Source organism: Silurus meridionalis, chromosome 18, assembly GCF_014805685.1.
Source record: "Silurus meridionalis isolate SWU-2019-XX chromosome 18, ASM1480568v1, whole genome shotgun sequence".
Taxonomy (NCBI): Eukaryota; Metazoa; Chordata; class Actinopteri; order Siluriformes; family Siluridae; genus Silurus; species Silurus meridionalis.
Window position 1 is genome coordinate 27,249,939 of NC_060901.1, and position 19,889 is coordinate 27,269,827.

The 19,889-nt window shown below is 38.9% G+C and overlaps 3 protein-coding genes across 3 annotated transcripts; 2 read left to right on the plus strand and 1 right to left on the minus strand.

Annotated features, from left to right (window-relative positions):
- Window positions 1-7,052: 7,052 nt before the first annotated feature.
- LOC124401606 (trace amine-associated receptor 13c-like) lies at window positions 7,053-8,045 on the minus strand. Its single transcript, XM_046874021.1, has one exon. It carries the CDS (start codon window positions 8,043-8,045, stop codon window positions 7,053-7,055), a length of 993 nt encoding a protein of 330 aa, XP_046729977.1.
- A 1,729-nt stretch (window positions 8,046-9,774) lies between these two features.
- LOC124401725 (trace amine-associated receptor 13c-like) lies at window positions 9,775-10,656 on the plus strand (the record flags this gene model as incomplete). Its single annotated transcript, XM_046874152.1, has 2 exons — window positions 9,775-10,077; window positions 10,198-10,656. Coding segments are annotated over 2 exons (762 nt in total), but the record flags the coding sequence as incomplete, so codon positions are not given.
- A 3,997-nt stretch (window positions 10,657-14,653) lies between these two features.
- On the plus strand, window positions 14,654-15,652 carry LOC124401726 (trace amine-associated receptor 13c-like). The gene has a single exon (XM_046874153.1). It carries the CDS (start codon window positions 14,654-14,656, stop codon window positions 15,650-15,652), a length of 999 nt encoding a protein of 332 aa, XP_046730109.1.
- Window positions 15,653-19,889: the final 4,237 nt, after the last annotated feature.

A 19,889-nucleotide genomic window follows, 5' to 3' on the forward strand; every position in this document is an offset into this window, starting at 1 on the left:
CTCTCATATGAGATTCTAAACAAACAATATCAAGATTATATTTATGGTAAACATACTAAAATAACCAATGCACAAAAACAGTCCAAAATTAATTATACTAGAGGAAACATTTAAACAGCTTCTGGATAAATTGTTGAATTATTCATACACAACATGCAACACATAAAAAAATAATAATAATAATCACACACTCCAGTGCTCATAATATTTCTCTCTCTCCAGTGTTTATAATGTTCTTATAATGTATAATCACACTGTTGGTGTCACCTAAATGAGGATGGGTTTCCCTTTTGACTGTTGTTTCTCTTAAGGTTTCTTCCTCATACCATGTAAGCAAGTTTTTCCTGGCCACAGTTGCCCCAGGCTGCTCATCTGGGATAAATACACATAATATAATATATAATATATAATAACCTAAAGCAGCTTTACCGAGATAAAAAGTTGGAATGTATAAGTTTGGTTCTAAAGTTTGACCAATCTAGGAATGGTGAAATGTGGAACAATTTCCAGCTGCACAGAGAGTTCTCCAATTGAAGAGAACTCCACTCAGTGGTAGGGCATTGGGTTGGTCACTGTTCCCTGAGAAGCAGATAGAGTAGAGGGGCACTGTACAGTGATCAGGGTTAGGGACAAGATTTACTCTGGCAGCAAAACTTAGAGAGAAGCGGGAGGAAACACAGACATGAGGGATCTCTGGGATAAGAGACGACCCACCACACCACAATCAACAAACCTGAGTGAACGTGTGAGAGTGAGGAGACGACAGCATCCAAATATCCCAGTTCACCAAACACTCCATATCCATGATCCCTCCAGATCTGCTCCTTTACCTCACAAACACCTACTGACTAAAGACTCCACTAAATAAATATGTGTTCAGCCTCGACTTGAACACTGAGACTGTGTCTGAGTCCCGAACACTGATTGGAAGGTTGTTCCATAACTGTGGGGTTTATAAGAGAAACATCTGCCCCTGATGTAGTCTTCATTATTTGAGGTACCAACAAATAGCCTGCACCTTTTGATCCAAGTAGGCGTTGAGGATCATACTGGTACAAAAATTCGCTCAGATCATAGAAACTGCTTATGACACAACAAAATAATTCTTCCTTTTATTGCATTTCTGTATATTTGTAGAACTTTAAAGAAGAGACCTGTTTCTGCATTTATAGATACCCAAATAGCTACCAGGGGACAACATAATTCACAAGGATGTCTTGCCTGTTCTTATTTAAAGAACAGTTTGGTGGTGAGTTTCCTTAATTATGTGAATAATGGGTCTCTCTGGGTAAAACCTCCTTTGGCAAGTACTGTTCTAATCTTCTTGTTAAAAAAATCCACCTGAACCAAAAACCTTTTAGTGGCAATTAAGTAACTCCTTTAAACTACAGTAGGCGAGACAGTATTTTTCTCAGTTAATAAGTACATATGGACCCATAAGCTACTGGAATGTTTTTAATGGCATAGTTGGGAATGTGTTTCATTTGTAGCACTAACTCCTTGATAAAGTTGATGTGGTAGAATTGGCTTTTTTTCTCCTCTTCCTAAAGATAGACTCTGCCATTTTGCCAAAAAACAGCTTCACAGGATTGATGTTGTTTAGAAAGTGGGCTAGGGAAACACTGCTTTGAGACTAAAACTTCTTGTATCCTTTCTTCAATAAGCCTGTGTGATGTGATGCTGAATTGTTTTTTAGAACTGTATATAGAAATTTGCTTCAGAAAATATTGCAGTTTCCTGATTTTTGAAGAAGAGGAGAGTTAGCAACAGACACATCCTAATATTTGTCCATAAGCACCCCCTCTGGTCCAATGTTTTAGCCAAGAAAAGCCATTCATGTCATATGAAAAATCACAATTCTCTCCTTTGACTTTTTTTTAGCAATTGTGTAATAAATACCTTCTTGATGTGGAAAATTGGTGTTTGTTTGTCTGGGAAGTATAGTAGATCACTATTAGATCACAAGCATGTGAATTGTAAATGTACATTGAGAGGTAACAGGTAGTACTAGGTAGTAAGAATGAACTTGTTGATTACGCTTCCAGCATCAGCATTGTTAAAACCAACAAATACAAGCGCTTTATGTAAATAAATAAAAATGAATCTTTAAAGATGTACCATGCAAGTACAAGAGGTAGAGGTTGCTTGATAATGATACATTTGTTGGTGCTGCATTCAGAGGCCTGGAAGAGCAGTTGAGAGCTGGCACATAAGAGGACTAGCACAATTTCTAATTGTCATGACACTGACCATGCGAAGGGAACGATAGTAACTCTATCATAGTCTTTATTGCAAGTCAGAACAAAACCCAGAGTCCAGGAGAGTGACTAACCGTAATGCAGGTCTGTAAAGCCGGTATAATGCACCACATGAGTACAATTCTTGGAACAGGTATAATCCACCATGCTGATATTGCTAGCACTCTACAGGGTTTAGCTTCTACTGGCCAAGTTGCATGGGGTTCTCTGGTGTGGATTTTGGGAACCTACATAGATGTGGCTTTAATCTCTCCTTGATTCCTTAAAATAATGTTGAGACAAAGTAACCAATAAAAATACAACATATGTAATACAGAATTTCTTTGTCATTACAGATCAATAAGTCAGATCAATGTGCTACTGTAGCAAATAAGGTGAAAATTATATTCCATTACCAGAATCATACTGTATCATATCATGTTCTTGTACCATAGGTGAAGATGATTGGGATACGGCAAGAAAGAAGACACATGATTTATACAGATTCATTACCCGAATTTACTGAATTCCAAACTTTATTTAATCATGTTTATGCATGATTATTATGCTTTATAGCACATTTTATTCTCTGATCATCACCTACCAGGCCTTTTTTTTTTAGCAAAATATGATAATGTATTATGCAGTCACTCAAACTTGGGGGTGTGATCAATTTCTAAACTATAAAAACACAAGAGCTGCTTAAGTCTTTTACCTCTAACCGTAGCAGTTTTATAACAGTAGCATCCAGTTTATGAGAAACTCAACTTTTAAAAAAAAAGAAAATTTTCATGAACGTGACGGAGTTGAATCTCTCGGATCTCTGTGAGCATTTCTCCTGTCCAGTGTTTGCATTGTTTTTACAATGACTACTGGATTCCTCATGATTGTGTCCACATACACTATCGCTCTCATCGCTGTGGATCGTTATGTGGCTCTTTCAACCCCATTTTTCTACACAAACACAATCTCTCTTAGGATCATGATAATCATGGTTTACTTGAACTGGTCTGTAAATTTTGTGTATCTTTTAGCGCTCACTTATTTCAATGGAATTTTCAGCAGTACTGTAATGTGTCCTGGAGAGTGTTTTTTCATTCTGACTGAGGTTGGGTCTGTAATTGATCTTGTAATAACATTTATATTTCCACTTTCTGTCATAATCATATTGTACAGTCGGGTTTTTCTGATCGCTAAGAAACACGCCACTGCTATCAGAGAGCTTAATAATCACACACGAGCTCAAACACAGAAAATCACCTCCCACTCCATGAAATCTGAGAGAAAAGCAGCCAAAGTCCTCGGTATTTTAGTGGCCGTGTTTCTGGCGTGTTTACTTCCGTATTTTATTTACAGTTTATTAGGGAGTGTTATTGAACTACAGGGAGAAATCATTCAGAAAGTTTTGACCATGCTTTGTCTGAATTCTACCATTAATCCGGTTATTTACGCTCTGTTTTATCCGTGGTTTAGGAGGTGCTTTAAATTAATTATAACTCTGCAAATATTCCAAACAGACTCTGCATTAATCAATGTTTTTTCATGAACATGTTTTGTGCTCTTAAGACGAACATACAAATATATGAATTAAAAATATAATCTGAACAGACTCTGGGTTAATCATTGTTCTTTCATATGTCATTTGCAATTTTATATATTACAATGGTGGGGATTAAGATAGTGGGGATTTGCTACAGAGGCGTATATAAGAATCACATTAATGGTAATTACACACACACACACACACACACACACACACACACACACACACATGGGGAAATTCAGAAGACCAACTGAGAATATGTTAAACATCTTCAGTTTATGTCATTTTGTTTATGTAATCTGTGCAGTCAACATTAACAGATAATAAAGATGAAAACATTTTTTTATGTTAATTCTTTAATATAAAATGTATAAACAAACACAAAAATTGCATCATCATTACCTAAATCATCATTACAGTTCAGTGAGTTATGCTACAGAAGTATTACAGAGCCTACATCAATTGTTAAGTACTTAAATAGTGAACATTTGCACTGGGGAATTTCTCATCGGCACTGTATTAGAAAGAAATATATCATTTGTTTGTATGTGTAATATTAATTCTTTTATCTTTTGTGATTTTTATTTAATTTTCTTAAAAAAAAAAAAAAATTCCCAAGACACAAAAAACTGTCTGTTTTTGAAAAGGTGTAAATATGTAACACTGATACTAAACAGAGCCAAGAAGAAAAAAAATGTAGGGAAAAGTCTCCAAAGCGGCAAAAATCTTAAATGAATCACTGATTTTAGGACTGAAAAATTTGTCAGTAAAAGTATTTAGATTTCACCAACTGCATCTCTCCAAGAGTTTATTAATAATTATAATAATAACAGCAAAAATGTATCCAGGCCGATGAATACATCTTGAAATGGGACCAAATGCCTTGGTGTTAATTTAATCACTGTTTGGAAAAATTGTGAAACTTCGCTGGAATTCAATTCTTATTGAGAGAATGTAAAAATGCTTATACATGACAACCTGCTTCCTGGTCTACATTCCCCAGTGCCAGAGGTGAAAGCACCATTAACATCAGGTTCATCAACGTGCTAGTAATAGTTGCAGATTGCAGCTGTTTAATATAGGAAGTGCATCTGAAAGGTTTTCGCAGAGCTTCACTTTTTCCACATTTTGTTATTTTACAGCTTAAAATGGATTAAATTCATTATTTTCTTGCAAATTCTACAAACAATACCCCATAATGACAAGGTGAAAGAAGTGTGTTTGAAAGTCAGCTTTCTGTTAAGCCCTTAAAAAAGGTCCTTGTATCTCCACCTGTGCTCCATCTGCTTTTAGACATCTACTGTACATTGATGAATCTGATGTTGGCTAAGGAGCAATACTGGTGCAGCAATCAGAACTGGGCTTTAAGGATGGCTTTCTTGAATACTGCATGAAGAAATGCCTGGAGTCATGTAGGACCTGGAAAAAATAGTTCTAACTCTTGGAATACAAAATTCCAAGAAGCTGCTTCTGTGCTCATAGTCCTGATTATCTCTGGAGAAGCTGGAAACTTATTCGATTAAGAAACTGTGACAGAACCATTTTCCCTACCAAAGTGGATATAAGCCAATTAATAAGGATCCATAGGGGATTGTGTCTTCACTTATTGCACCAAACCACACTTTCTCCATGTCAGGGCCTTCTAAGGAAACATCCTGGGATCCTCTAACTTCTCTAGCAAAAACATCATAACCATACCAATGTCAGGTACAGACAAGCAGCTTATGCATTAATCAGGAAACTGTTTTCTTCACTGTTTCTACTAAAGCAATGAATTTCATGGCTTTTTTATCAGTCAAACATTCCAAGGATCATGTACCAGTGCACATTTTCCATGTCACCTAGTCAGCAGGATTTTGTGGTTCCCGGGAGTGGCTTCTCGCTATCCTTGAAGCTTCCTGATATGGTTGGGTCATGGCCGGGTCATGATTGGAGGCCTTGGTGTTTCTCAGTGGCTTGAGCGGGTTTGGTTGAAGTTGTGCCATCGACTGGCTTCAGCATGATGTGCTCTGTGTTGGTTTTTGTTCATTTTTCTCTCTTGGGGGTTTGAATTTAGCGGTAATGTTTTATGTGTTAGCGGCCGGAGCCCCTTTAAGAAGGTAGTGGATGGAGGTAAGTCATGTGACTGAGGCATTATGACGTTCAGAATCAGATCATAAATAAAACCGAAATAATGTAAGTTATGTATTCTTTCTGTGTGGCATGGTACGAATTAACCCACGCACCGGTGCCAATCCGCGTCCCGGGGGTTGGGGACCACTGTTGTAGATGATGAGATTTAAATTCTTTTTCAAAAGACAATTTTATGTGGTTTAAATTATTCTACAACAGTTCACAATTTGTAGACAGACTTGCTCAGATTGTGAGTTTGCCTCTGTCTAAGACACTGTTTTCACACCCACTCATACCCATGTTACTGACATCTTTCCAATTAACCAAATAACTAATAACTAACTGCAAAATGGCCTTTTAGCTGTTTCTTTTTTGGGAACACTTTACTTTTGTTGCCCCGTCAATAATTATTACTGTTAAAGGTACATTTTCTTAGTTTGAATATCTTATTATGACTATAATATCAGAGTAAAAAGGGATTTTTAAACTACAAGGTTTTTACACAAATGAAAATTAACTGATTCCACTAAATAGTTTACTCACCAATACTAAAAGCCCTGCCATGACTTAAGAGCAGCACAACATTGGCTGTGGTTATCTATTGCCTACAAGTAAATGAGCAAACAGAATTGATGAAAAATGTATTTAAGGTCACATTAGTGAGGAAAAAATTCTCGAAACGTACAATGAAAAGCAAACTGTATAATTGAGTATTATGTTTTATTAATGCAGTGTGATATAAACAGGCTGAGGATTTCACTCTGCATCCCCATTGGCCTTTGAAATCATTAATGCTGCAAATTCATTATTGTACTATTGCTTCATAATTATCTCACACAGGTGTTTACAGCAGAGATTCCACATTCATAATAATAAAATAATCGTAACATAAGAAAATAAGTAGCGACATGTATATTACAATAAAACGTGACATTAGCAGTGACTAGGCAACATTTTTCAGTTGGTTAGTATTAGTATTCTTTTTTTAACCATCTAGATAATTATTAATTACATTTTATAATATAAATTAAACACAGAATATTGTCATTCTATAAGACAGCATAGTATACTTTATATTAGTTTTTTTTTTTTTTTTTTTTAAGATGAGCAAGTTAAAAACTCAATAAAAATATTTGAGCACATCATCAGAGAGTGAAAACTTATGACAAAATATTGATTAATGCAGAGTCTGTATGCAATATTTGAAGTGTTATAATTAATTGAATGCACCTCCTAAACCACGGATAAAACAGAGCGTAAATAAATGGATTGATGGTGGAATTAAGACAAAGTATGAGCAAAACTTTCATAACAGTGTCTGCCTGAATTTCAATAACGTCACCTAATAAACTGTAAATATAATAGGGAAGTAAACACGCCACAAACACGGACACTAAAATACCGAGGACTTTGGCTGCTTTTCTCTCAGATTTCATGGAGTGGGAGGTGATTTTCTGTGTTTGAGGTCGTGTGTGATTATTAAGCTCTCTGATAGCAGTGGCGTGTTTCTTAGCGATCAGAAAAACCCGACTGTACAATATGATTATGACAAAAAGTGGAAATATAAATGTTATTATAAGATCAATTAAAGACCAAACCTCATTTACAAAAAGAAAACACTCTCCAGGACACAGCAGAACATTCTGAAAGCTTCCATTGAAATAACAAAGTAAAATGTTATAAATCAGAATGAAACACCAGTTTGAATACACCACAGTGCACATTGTCCTCTTACTGACCTTGTCTATGTATAGGAACGGGTTTGAAAGAGCCACATACCGATCCACAGCAATAAGAGCAATATTATAAATAGATATGCATGTGAGGAAACTGCCAATGAACAAAAAACATAAGCAGAATAATCTCCCAAATATCCAGCATGACTCAATCATCCAGATTAACATTGTTGGCATCACTAAAGCGCCAACAAGGAAATCCGACACGGCCAGAGAAAACACCAATGTGTTCGTTGGTGTGTGAAGCTGCTTGAAGTGAAGAACAGAGATGATGATGAACATATTTCCACACACTGTTAGAAGAACCACAGCAGCTGAACACACGTACAGTAAGATATAAACTGCAGGAGATCCAGATCTCTCTGGACAGGACACATCAACACAGCGATCAGATTGGTTTAAGTCTGTCAGGTTCATGAATACAGGTGTTTACTAATGTCTACAGAGATTTAATACATGGCTCATGCAGCTCTGGGGTTTTTATCCTGGAAAACTTGATCCCACCCATACAGTTTGAGTGACAACATAATTACATATGATGCAATGCTTTATTGCAAAAAAGGTCTAACATGAAAGTAATCATCAGACAGGAACCTTTATAAGAACATAATCTCAGCACTTGATTTAAGCTTCACTAGGCATCTGCAACGATACAGAAAATCAACATTTGCTTTTTTTCCCCTCCACCCATGACCCAAAGATGCCAGGGGGTGATGCTGAACCCTCCGCTGACACCACACCAACCAGCCATGAGCTGACCACACAAAAAGGCCAACAGCACTGCCTCTGTCCACCATCCTCTCAAGCCCGAGTTGACAGCACCGCATTCGCACATGACCCAGTCAACTCAGGGGGTGATGGGACCACCTCCTCCCATGTCAATCTCAAACAAAGGAGCGACAGCTGACCTCTGCACACATCATGCTCAAGTCAAGGGTTTATAGAGCATCTTGACCTCTGACCCGCTTAAGCACATCATGCTGAAACCATTCGATGGCACAACTTCAATCACAACCCGCTCAAGCCGCAGAGAAACACCAAGGCCTCCAATCACGAACGGGCCATGACCCACACAGGTGTCAATCAGGACTATGAGCACAGAAGCCTCATCTTGGAATTTTGTATTCCAAGAGTTAGAACTATTTTTTCCAGGTCCTACATGACTCCAGGCATTTCTTTATGCAGTATTCAAGAAAGCCATCCTTAATGCCCAGTTCTGATTGCTGCACCAGTATTGCTCCTTAGCCAACATCAGATTCATCAATGTACAGTAGATGACTAAAAGCAGATGGAGCACAGGTGGAGATACAAGGACCTTTTTTAAAGGCTTGAAAGGAAGCTGACTTTCAAACACACTTCTTTCACCTTGTCATTATGGGGTATTATTTGTAGAATTTGCAGGAAAATAATGAATTTAATCCTTTTTAAGCTGTAAAATAACAAAAAGTGGAAAAAGTGAAGCTCTATGAAAACTTTTCAGATGCACTGTAACCGTATGATTCACACTTAAATATCTGTTAGTATTTCTGCTGCTTATATTAAACATCTGCAATCTGCAGCTATTAATACCATGTTGATGAACCTGATGTCAATGGTGCTTTCACCTCTGGCACTGGGGAACGTAGACCAGGAAGCAGGTTGTCATATCTTATAGGCAATATAAGCATTTTTACCTTCCCTCAATAAGATTTGAACTCCAGCGAAGTTTTGCAATTTTTCCAAACAGTGATGTGAGATTGAATTAAAACCAATGCATTTGGTGCCCTTTCAAGATTTATTTATCGGCCTGGATACAATTTTGCTGTTATTATTATAATTGTTGATTTTCTGTATCAATGCAGATGTCTAGTGAAGCTTAGTTCTTGTCTGATGATTACTTACATGTTAGACCTTTTTTGCAATAAAGCATTGCATCATATGTAATTATGTTGTCACTTAAACTGTGTGGGTGGGATCAAGTTTTCCAGGATAAAAACCCCAGAGCTGCATGAACCATGTATTAAATCTCTGTAGACATTAGTAAACACCTGTATTCATGAACCTGACAGACTTGAACCAATCTGATCGCTGTGTTGATGTGTCCTGTCCAGAGAGATCTGTGTCTCCTGCACTTTATATCTTACTGTACGTGTGTTCAGCTGCTGTGGTTCTTCTAACAGTGTGTGGAAATATGTTCATCATCATCTCTGTTCTTCACTTCAAGCAGCTTCACACACCAACGAACACATTGGTGTTTTCTCTGGCCGTGTCGGATTTCCTTGTTGGCGCTTTAGTGATGCCAACAATGTTAATCTGGATGATTGAGTCATGCTGGATATTTGGGAGATTATTCTGCTTATGTTTTTTGTTCATTGGCAGTTTCCTCACATGCATATCTATTTATAATATTGCTCTTATTGCTGTGGATCGGTATGTGGCTCTTTCAAACCCGTTCCTATACATAGACAAGGTCAGTAAGAGGACAATGTGCACTGTGGTGTATTCAAACTGGTGTGTGTGTCTGGCATATAGGATGACATTTTATTATTTTAATATGAGCTCGATACATTTTCTAATGTGTCCTGGACAGTGTTTTCTCATTATAAATGAGGTTTGGACTTTAATTGATCTTGTTTTATCGTTTATATTTCCATTTTCTGTCATAATCATATTGTACAGTCTGGTTTTTCTGATCGCTAAGAAACACGCCACTGCTATCAGAGAGCTTAATAATCACACACGACCTCAAACACAGAAAATCACCTCCCACTCCATGAAATCTGAGAGAAAAGCAGCCAAAGTCCTCGGTATTTTAGTGTCCGTGTTTGTGGCGTGTTTACTTCCCTATTATATTTACAGTTTATTAGGTGACGTTATTGAAATTCAGGCAGACACTGTTATGAAAGTTTTGCTCATACTTTGTCTTAATTCCACCATCAATCCATTTATTTACGCTCTGTTTTATCCGTGGTTTAGGAAGTGCATTCAATTAATTATAACGCTTCGAATATTGCATACAGACTCTGCATTAATCAATATTTTTTCATAAAAGGTTTTCACTCTCTGATGATGTGCTCAAATATCTTTATTGAGTTTTTAATTTTTGATCATTTAAAAAAAAATTACAAATATATATATATATATATAAAGTATACTATGCCGTCTTATAGAATAACAATATTCTGTTTTTAATTCATATAATAAAATGTAATTATTATTAATTAATTAATTATTCATTATTAAATTTTTTAAATATTATTTAGATGGTTAAAATATTCAAATACTTTTAAAGAATAAGTAAAAAAGAATACTAATACTAACCAACTGAAAAATGTTGCTAATTCAATGCTAATGTAATGTTTTATTGTAATATACACGTCGCTACTTATTTTCTTCTGTTACGATTTTTTTTTTATTATTATTATTATGAATGTGGAATCTCTGCTGTAAACACCTGTGTGAGATAATTATGAAGCAATAGTACAATAATGAATTTGCAGCATTAATGATTTCAAAGGCCAATGGGGATGCAGAGTGAAATCCTCAGCCTGTTTATATCACACTGCATTAATAAAACATAATACTCAATTATACAGTTTGCTTTTCATTGTACGTTTCGAGAATTTTTTCCTCACTAATGTGACCTTAAATACATTTTTCATCAATTCTGTTTGCTCATTTACTTGTAGGCAATAGATAATCACAGCCAATGTTGTGCTGCTCTTAAGTCATGGCAGGGCTTTTAGTATTGGTGAGTGAAATATTTAGTGGAATCAGTTAATTTTCTATTTGTGTAAAAACCTTGTAGTTTAAAAATCCCTTTTTACTCTGATATTTTAATCATAATAGGATGTTTAAACTGAGAAATGTACCTTTTACAGTAATAATTATGGACGGGGCAACAAAAGTAAAGTGTTCCCAAAAAGAAACAGCTAAAAGGCCATTTTGCAGTTAGTTATTAGTTATTTGGTTAATTGGAAAGATGTCAGTAACATGGTAATGAGTGGGTATGAAACACAGTGTCTTAGACAGAGGCAAACTCACAATCTGAGCAAGTCTGTCTACAATTCTTTTTTTAGTTTTAGAATAATTTTAACCAGATAAAATTGTGAATCTCATCATCTTTAATACATAATATCATCAACATATTTAAAAAAAAAATAAAGAGAGAATTGTTTGTGCACAAGGGACGATGCCGAAAATCAGTATTTGATGCCTGTGTTCTTCAGGCCCCCAGGCAACACTTTCATTAACAGACATGATTCTGCAATAGAAATCCAAGTACTTTCTTAAAAATATCTCCTGAAATCATTCTGTGAACACAATTTGCCATGGCATCCAGAAATGCAGGTTAAAGCAAAAAAAAACTAAATGTAAACATGATCCAGAAAAGCCGCCATCCTCTCTGGGCTGAAGCTCATAAAAATAGGAATAGGAAGGAATAAAAATGTGAAATACATACAAGAGCAGAGAGACAATTTAGAGAGAGTACGTGGAGGGTATTGTAAAAGGGCTTTCAGATCTGCAAACCATGGCCTGCCTGGCCACCAGGACAAGAGCGACTCCGTCCTGGCGAACTCTTTCCAGAACTCCACGGAGCAGCGCAAATGGAGAAAGGCATACAGGTGCTGCCTCGGCCACGCTTGTACCATGGCGTCCAGCCCTAGAGGGGCTGGGGTGTTGGGGAGAACCAGAGGGAACCATGCAATGTCTCCTAAGTCCCAACAGGTCCACCCGTGCACTGTAAAATCTCTCCCTGATGTGGCCTGCTCCCTCGTTTAAGTGGCCTAGGATGTACGCTGCCCTAGGGGAGAGTAGCTTCCCCTGGATCCACAGGAGGATCTGATGTGCCAGCTTGTACAGGAGGTGAGATCGCATACCACCCCTCGTGGTTGTTGTGGGAAACCACCAAAGTGTTGTTCGTACGGACCAACACATGGTGGCCTCTGAGGTCTGGGAAGAAATGCTTCAGAAATTGGAGCATGGCCAGCATCTCTGGGCAATTGATATTCCACATCTGATGGATGACTTTGATTGTACAGAGTCGATGGCCCATCCGAGAGAACCCTCAGGCCCTGAGCCACCATTGGAGGGGTCTCATGTGCAGGAGGCCAAGTGGAAGCACATTGGATGCTGCCACCATCAGACCCAGCAGCTGAACTGCTTCAAAGTGAGGTCACTTGCTTAAAGGCCGCAAGGATGGATTCCACACAAGACAACTGTGCCCACATAACAGTTGACAGTTGAATCCCATAGTACGCCTAAATAGGTGGTTACAACTTACAACTGCAGGCTACAGTGCACAGGACCCATCGAGACACATCTGACAGAGAATGCCAGGATGCTAAATAGTCTCTAAGGGAATCAGTCTTTCGAGACTGACCTCTGGGGTATCTAGAGCCGGAGCTTACACCCTGGTGCAGCTCTAGGGGCCTCCTAAGAGGTGGCGAACCCTCCAAGTTCACTTGAGTAACAGGCGGAACAAGGAGGGTATTTGCTGAGGCTGGACTTGGCCAGAAGCACTATGTGTGGCAGGGTTAACAGACCAGCTTGCTAGAAGGATAGATGCATGACAGTATGCATCCTTTATATCTATCATGACAAACCAGTTCTTTGACCTGATTTGGAACACAACCTGATTAAGGGTCAGCATCTTGAACCTGACTTTTAAAGTTAAGCTTTTCAGCTGACGTCGCTCAGTATGGGACACAACCCTCCATCCTTTTGGGAACTTTGAAGTACCAGCTGTAGGACCCGGGCTCTCTGTCTGACGGAGGGACCACCTCCATGGCCTAATTCCTCAAGAGAGTATCTACTTTTTGTTCCATGGCCATAGCCTGCCCAAGCCCCACCAGCATGGGTCACACCCTGTGAGCGAGGCCAGACAAGACCCTAACCAAATCGACTAGCCTCTGTCTACACTGTGCAGAACCCACAGAGACACGTCTGGCGTAACCTCCAGGCTGCTAAATCATCTCTTAAGGGAATCAGTCTGTCGAGACTGACCTCTTGTATGCCTAGCACGAGAGCTTATGCCCTGTTGCAGCTTTAAGGGCCTTCTGCTTTAGGGAAGAACGCATAAATGAAAGGAATGCTTCATTTATTAGCTGCTTAAATTTGTATATTTTGACATTTACTATAAGGACAACACACACAGAGCGCTTCCTGTACAAACAGAAGCTAGCACCGGTTTCACTCCATGAGCTTTTTGTAGCTTCCTGGTCGTGAGGTCACCCCACCGGCGATGCCGTGCCTTCCATTGGACTGATTGCACACGTGATTCAGAGTGTGGACAACGGCGATCCAAAGCAATGTTGACGCAGCTCGAGTTCCTGAAGGGGAACCTAGCTGTGGTCATGACCTTTCCAAACTGTGTCAAACATGAATGGAAAACATTCCTCTTCCAAAACCCCAGCAACCGGCCTCCTTGGTAAAAGGAGAGGGGATGCTACACAGTGGTAAACATTGCCAACAGTCCCATCTTTTTTTTGCATGCAACCATCACATTAACATGTCAAAATGTTTTTTCTATAAAATGGTACATTTCCTCAGTTTTAACATGAAAGGGATAATATAATCTATGTTCTGCTGTGAATAAAATATGGGTTGATGAGATTTGCATATCATTGCATTCTGTTTTTATTTACATTTTACACAGCATCCCAGGGTTTTTTGGAATTCGGGTTATTATTAATATAGATATGCACTTTTATTGGATTAATCACTTTTCTAATCTATATTTCAGTGGAATTGCAATATTGGAAAAAAGATGCGATATTGGAAAAGAATGCTTGTTTTGCATACATTTTGGATAAATTGGGATTAACATGCAATATGCAAATATTTGATTTGTATATTCATATGTGGGAACGTATTATGCTTTTTTTCCGAAGGGCATCGTCATGTGTATTAGGCTGTCGATCAAAATTAGGGGGTGGCACCATTTCCTAAACTATATAAACATCCAAGTAACATATACTTTAGTTACATAGATCATAAATGTATACGGGTTGTTTTATGAAGCTCTAGACATAAACGCTGTATTCATGAACCTGACGGAGTTTAACCGGTCTGATCTCTGTGAGCATTTCTCCTGTCCAGAGAGATCTGTATCTTCTGCAGTTTATATCTTACTGTACATGTGTGCAGCTGCTGTGGTTCTTCTAACAGTGTGTGGAAATCTGCTCATCATCATCTCTGTTCTTCACTTCAAGCAGCTTCACACTCCGACCAACATGCTTGTGCTCTCACTGGCCGTGTCGGATTTCCTCGTCGGCGCTTTAGTGATGCCGCCAGTGTTCATTTGGACTATCGAGTCATGCTGGTTATTTGATACAGTTTACTGTATATGTTTGATGATCACTTCTTTTATTCTGGTGAACTTGTCCATCTACACCATCGCTCTGATTGCTGTGGATCGCTATTTGGCGCTTTCAAACCCATTTTTCTACACAAACACAATCTCTACAAGGATGATGTGCACTGTGGTTTATTTGAACTGGTGTCTGTCTCTGGTGTATAACACGATACCGTATTATTTTAATGGAAGCTTACAGACTCCTGTAATATGTCCTGGAGAATGTTTAGTTTTCCTCACTGGGTTTTTGTTTGCAATCGATCTCATATTTTCATTTATATTTCCACTTTCTGTCATAATCATATTGTACAGTCTGGTTTTTTTGATCGCTAAGAAACACGCCACTGCTATCAGAGAGCTTAATAATCACACACGACCTCAAACACAGAAAATCACCTCCCACTCCATGAAATCTGAGAGAAAAGCAGCCAAAGTCCTCGGCATTTTAGTGGCCGTGTTTCTGGCGTGTTTACTTCCGTATTTTATTTACAGTTTATTAGGAAGTGTTATGGAGCTACAGACAGATTTTTTTCAGAAATTTGGAATCTTATTGTACCTGAATTCCACCATTAATCCGGTTATTTACGCTCTGTTTTATCCGTGGTTTAGGAGGTGCATTAAATTAATTATAACTTTGCAGATATTCCAGAGAGACTCTGCATTAATCAATGTTTTTTCGCGCTCCTGAGATGCACATTGTGCGCTGTACAGTGTATACACACACAGACACACACACACACACACACACACACACACACACACACACACACACACACACACATTTCTATTCAGGCTGTGTGCATGTTTTCTGCTCACCCCTGCGTGTATTGCACTTATGGACAATGATGTCAGCATGAGAACAATTTCTAATTTTGGTGCTCGCAGAAAGGACCACTGGATTTTCCATGCTGAGAGTGGTTTGATTGATTTTAATTGATGTTTTAGGTTTCTGAGGGTTTAAGACACAAACTTTTCAAGGAGAAATTGAAGACTGGTCTGGCATTTACAAGCCAATTCGGCTATGAGTAACATGTTCCTTTTATCCTTAATAAAACAAATGAGCTAGTGTTTCAATACTTATATATTCCAATCTAAATAGCTTGTTTGAAATTCACATTGCCACCATGAACTCCTTCTCCCAGTGCAAATGCATGCGGAAGTTCCCCTGATTACTGATTGAACACACCTGGATTTGAATCGCCACCATGCACAAAACAGTATAAGCACAATCTCAGCACAAGGACTTGCAAAGTATTCATTCAGGTTGGTTTCTCACCTGGTGTATGAAAACTTTTGATTCATGATTGTTATTTCTGTGATTTTATCAGTACAGTTTCATCCTCGGAATATCCATATTGATTGTGTACTTAAGATACCAGTCTTTTTTTTAGGGGGGGGGCAAGAATTCTGGAAATGTGCTGCATATATAAACATACAGTAGCATAGCAACAATTTTTTTATACTTCTAAAACATGTTGAGACCAGCGTGATCAAACCTCACTAAACACATTTTGATATAACATTTCTCCTGGAGCTTGTTAGTATATGAATTTAAACAGGATGTGTGTGTGTGTGTGTGTGTGTGTGTGTGTGTGTGTGTGTGTGTGTGTGTGTGTGTTTAAATTTCGGCAAATAGTTTAACATGCATGTTCTCCAGGAATGCAATTCATAAAAATCGGTGGCACCTAATTGAAAACAGTGCCCCCTTGTGGTTAAATATAATTTGTTTATATTATTTGAGAAACGTGTACCTAATTAAAATTTCTTTATTCCTTCAAGTCCTTGAAGTACACTGAAATGAATGAACACCAGAATCTGTATTATGCACTTCCTGTTGACCATCTTGGATAATTTTTTCACTTCTCCTTCTACTGAGATTATACATACAAAAAAAAAATAATAATAAAAAAAAATCTTAAATATTTTTTAGCTGCCAAAAGTTAAAAAAGTTTCAGCGATCCTTAGCAATTACATGATCACTCAGAGGTTTACTGTAAACCTTTTGAATGTCTCAGATACAGGGGTCAGAGTGAAACATTCTCCAGTTTATGCCATATGGGCTCCATATTTGACATAATTTCAATTCCCAATCTAGACATCCGGCAATACAGGGCACAATAATAATTCTGGTTATCACTGATCAGTATTTAATATTCCAACTCAGTTGCTATTCTACCAGGTGAACTTACCTAGTTAAATGATAAATGCCTATGTATGTATCAAGAACATTATGTACATCATTACGGATATGTAATTCCATGGTCTCCTAGTCAGTATGGAGGTCTAGACATGCACTCCCTCTCTGTGTCATTATTATCTTTCATGCATGTGTTGGTTTTTGTGTGATTGATATCCCCAGGCCTGCAGTGGACTGATGAAGATTGACTAAAATGAGACTTTAAGCTGAGAGAGATAAACACATAGTGTCAGAAGTGCGGTACCACGGATCAGGTAAGGCTGATTTTTCTTTGCTTTGGTTCATGTTTTGGCTTGTATTCAAGCCTAGCGGTAATATTTCAACACCCTGAACTGCAGTGAATATCCGACATTGCACAAATCCGTTATTCACTTTTCCACACCTAGGTGGCAGTATAACTGAATGCGATTATCCAAGATGTAATTAACCCTACAGATTACCCCTTCCTGATCTGCATCTAGCTACATGGCGTTCTGCCCTACAATATGTCAATAATCTATTGGTCACTGCCACCACCCTTTTTACCTTCGTCCATGCAACACTGGGACCCCCATAGCACCTGGAACGAAAGGGGTTCAAAGTCTCAAATAAAGAGCGTTCTGGCGTAGACGATTGGGTCTACATTTGACATGAATTATAATGAATATACTTAGAATAAATGGTAATATGTTAAATATTTATTTCCGAAGGCAGTCTAAACCAACAGCTACCTAAGGGAGATGAGAGTCCTCCTTGGAGGAATTTTCCAATGAGGTCCCTCAAGGAGGGACAGCATGTCCAGCCAATGAGGTGCCACCAGGAGAAGACACACTCCATCCTGGCGGATTATCTCCAGAACTCCCGGGAGCAGCATGATTGGAGGGAAGGCGTCCAGACAAAGCCTTGGCCACATCTGCACCATGGTGTCTAGCCCCAGTGGGGCTGGGTGAGCGAGAGAAAACCAGAGGGGACAGTGTGAGGTCTTCCGAGTCGCAAACAGATCTACCTGGGCTCTGTAATATCTCTGCCATATCTGCTTCACCACCTCAGGGTGAAGCCTCCATTCCCTGGGCCTTGGGCCTTTCCTTAAAAAGGTGTCTGCTCTCCAATTCAACCGGCCTCATATGTGAATGGCTCTCAGTAAGAGAAGCTTCCCTTTGGCCAACAGGAGGATCCAGCATGCCAGCCTGTACAGGGGGCGAGATCGGAGACTGGCAACCCTGGCGGTTGATTTATGAGATTACCGACGTATAGTCCACATGGACTAGCAAGTGGTGACCTCTCAGTTTGAGTTCCATAAGCACAGCCATTATCTCCAGGCAGTCTATGTGCCATGACCGATGTAGCTCGTCGTCCGACCTTGGGCGGAGCAGCCACTGATGACCACTTCCCACCCAGTGAGAGATGCATCTGTCATTAGTGGTACGCGACAAGGGTTTTCCAGGACGGGGCCTTGAGACAGGAATGCGTGTTTGCCTTATATATCCAAAGTTCGAAAAGCTCGCCTCGAAACATTGATGGTACGTAGTGGGCTGCCCCCTCGGGAGAACCCTCTGTCACTGAGCCACCACTGGAGGGGTCTCAAATGGAGGAGGCCAAGTGGAATTAAATTGGACGCTGCCGCCATGAGACCCAGCAGCCCAGCCAAAGAAGGTGGTTCTCTGCAATTAAGAAAGCACACACTTCCCTGCGTTCAGTCTCAACCCCAGCTCAATATAGTGTATATTCAGTAAAACTATTTTTTATTAAGTTAAACACATATTTCCCCCAACTGTAGATCACTTTGAACTGGTTTGGTTTATTTGATTAAGAGAGATTTTTCTGCATGGTGTGCACTGTATAATAATAATAATAATAAGTGGAAACCCACTTCTATGTTTTCTTTGTTCCAACAAGGTATTATCAGGTGTATTCAGCTGTCAATCAAAATGAAGGGCGGGATTGTTTCTTTAACTATAAAAACGTTGAAGTAACTTGAGCAGGAGTTTATAGTGAGTTGTTTGTTGAGACATAAACTTTGTATTCATGAACGTGACGGAGTTGAATCTCTCGGATCGCTGTGAGCATTTCTCCTGTCCAGAGAGATCTGTATCTCCTGCAGTTTATATCTTACTGTACGTGTGTTCAGCTGCTGTGGTTCTTCTAACAGTGTGTGGAAATCTGCTCGTCATCATCTCTGTTTTTCACTTCAAGCAGCTTCACACACCGACCAACATGCTCGTGCTCTCTCTGGCCGTGTCGGATTTCTTCATCGGTGCTTCTGTGATGCCGTCGGTGTTCATCTGGACGATCGAGTCATGCTGGATTTTTTATTCGGAGTATTGTATAGGTTTGATGATCATTTCTTTTATGCTCTGGAACCTGTCTGTGTATGTTGTCGCTCTGATCTCTGTGGATCGGTATTTGGCGCTTTCAAACCCATTTTTCTACTCAAACACAATCTCTACAAGGACCATGTGCATTGTGGTTTCTTCTCACTGGTGTCTTTGCCTGGTGTACAACACAGCACACTATTATTTCAGTGGAACCACTGTAAGTCCTGGAATGTGTCCTGGAGAATGTTTAATCACTCTGAATGATTTTGTGTTTTCAATTGATCTTGTAATATCATTTATATTTCCACTTTCTGTCATAATCATATTGTACAGTCTGGTTTTTCTGATCGCTAAGAAACACGCCACTGCTATCAGAGAGCTTAATAATCACACACGACCTCAAACACAGAAAATCACCTCCCACTCCATGAAAT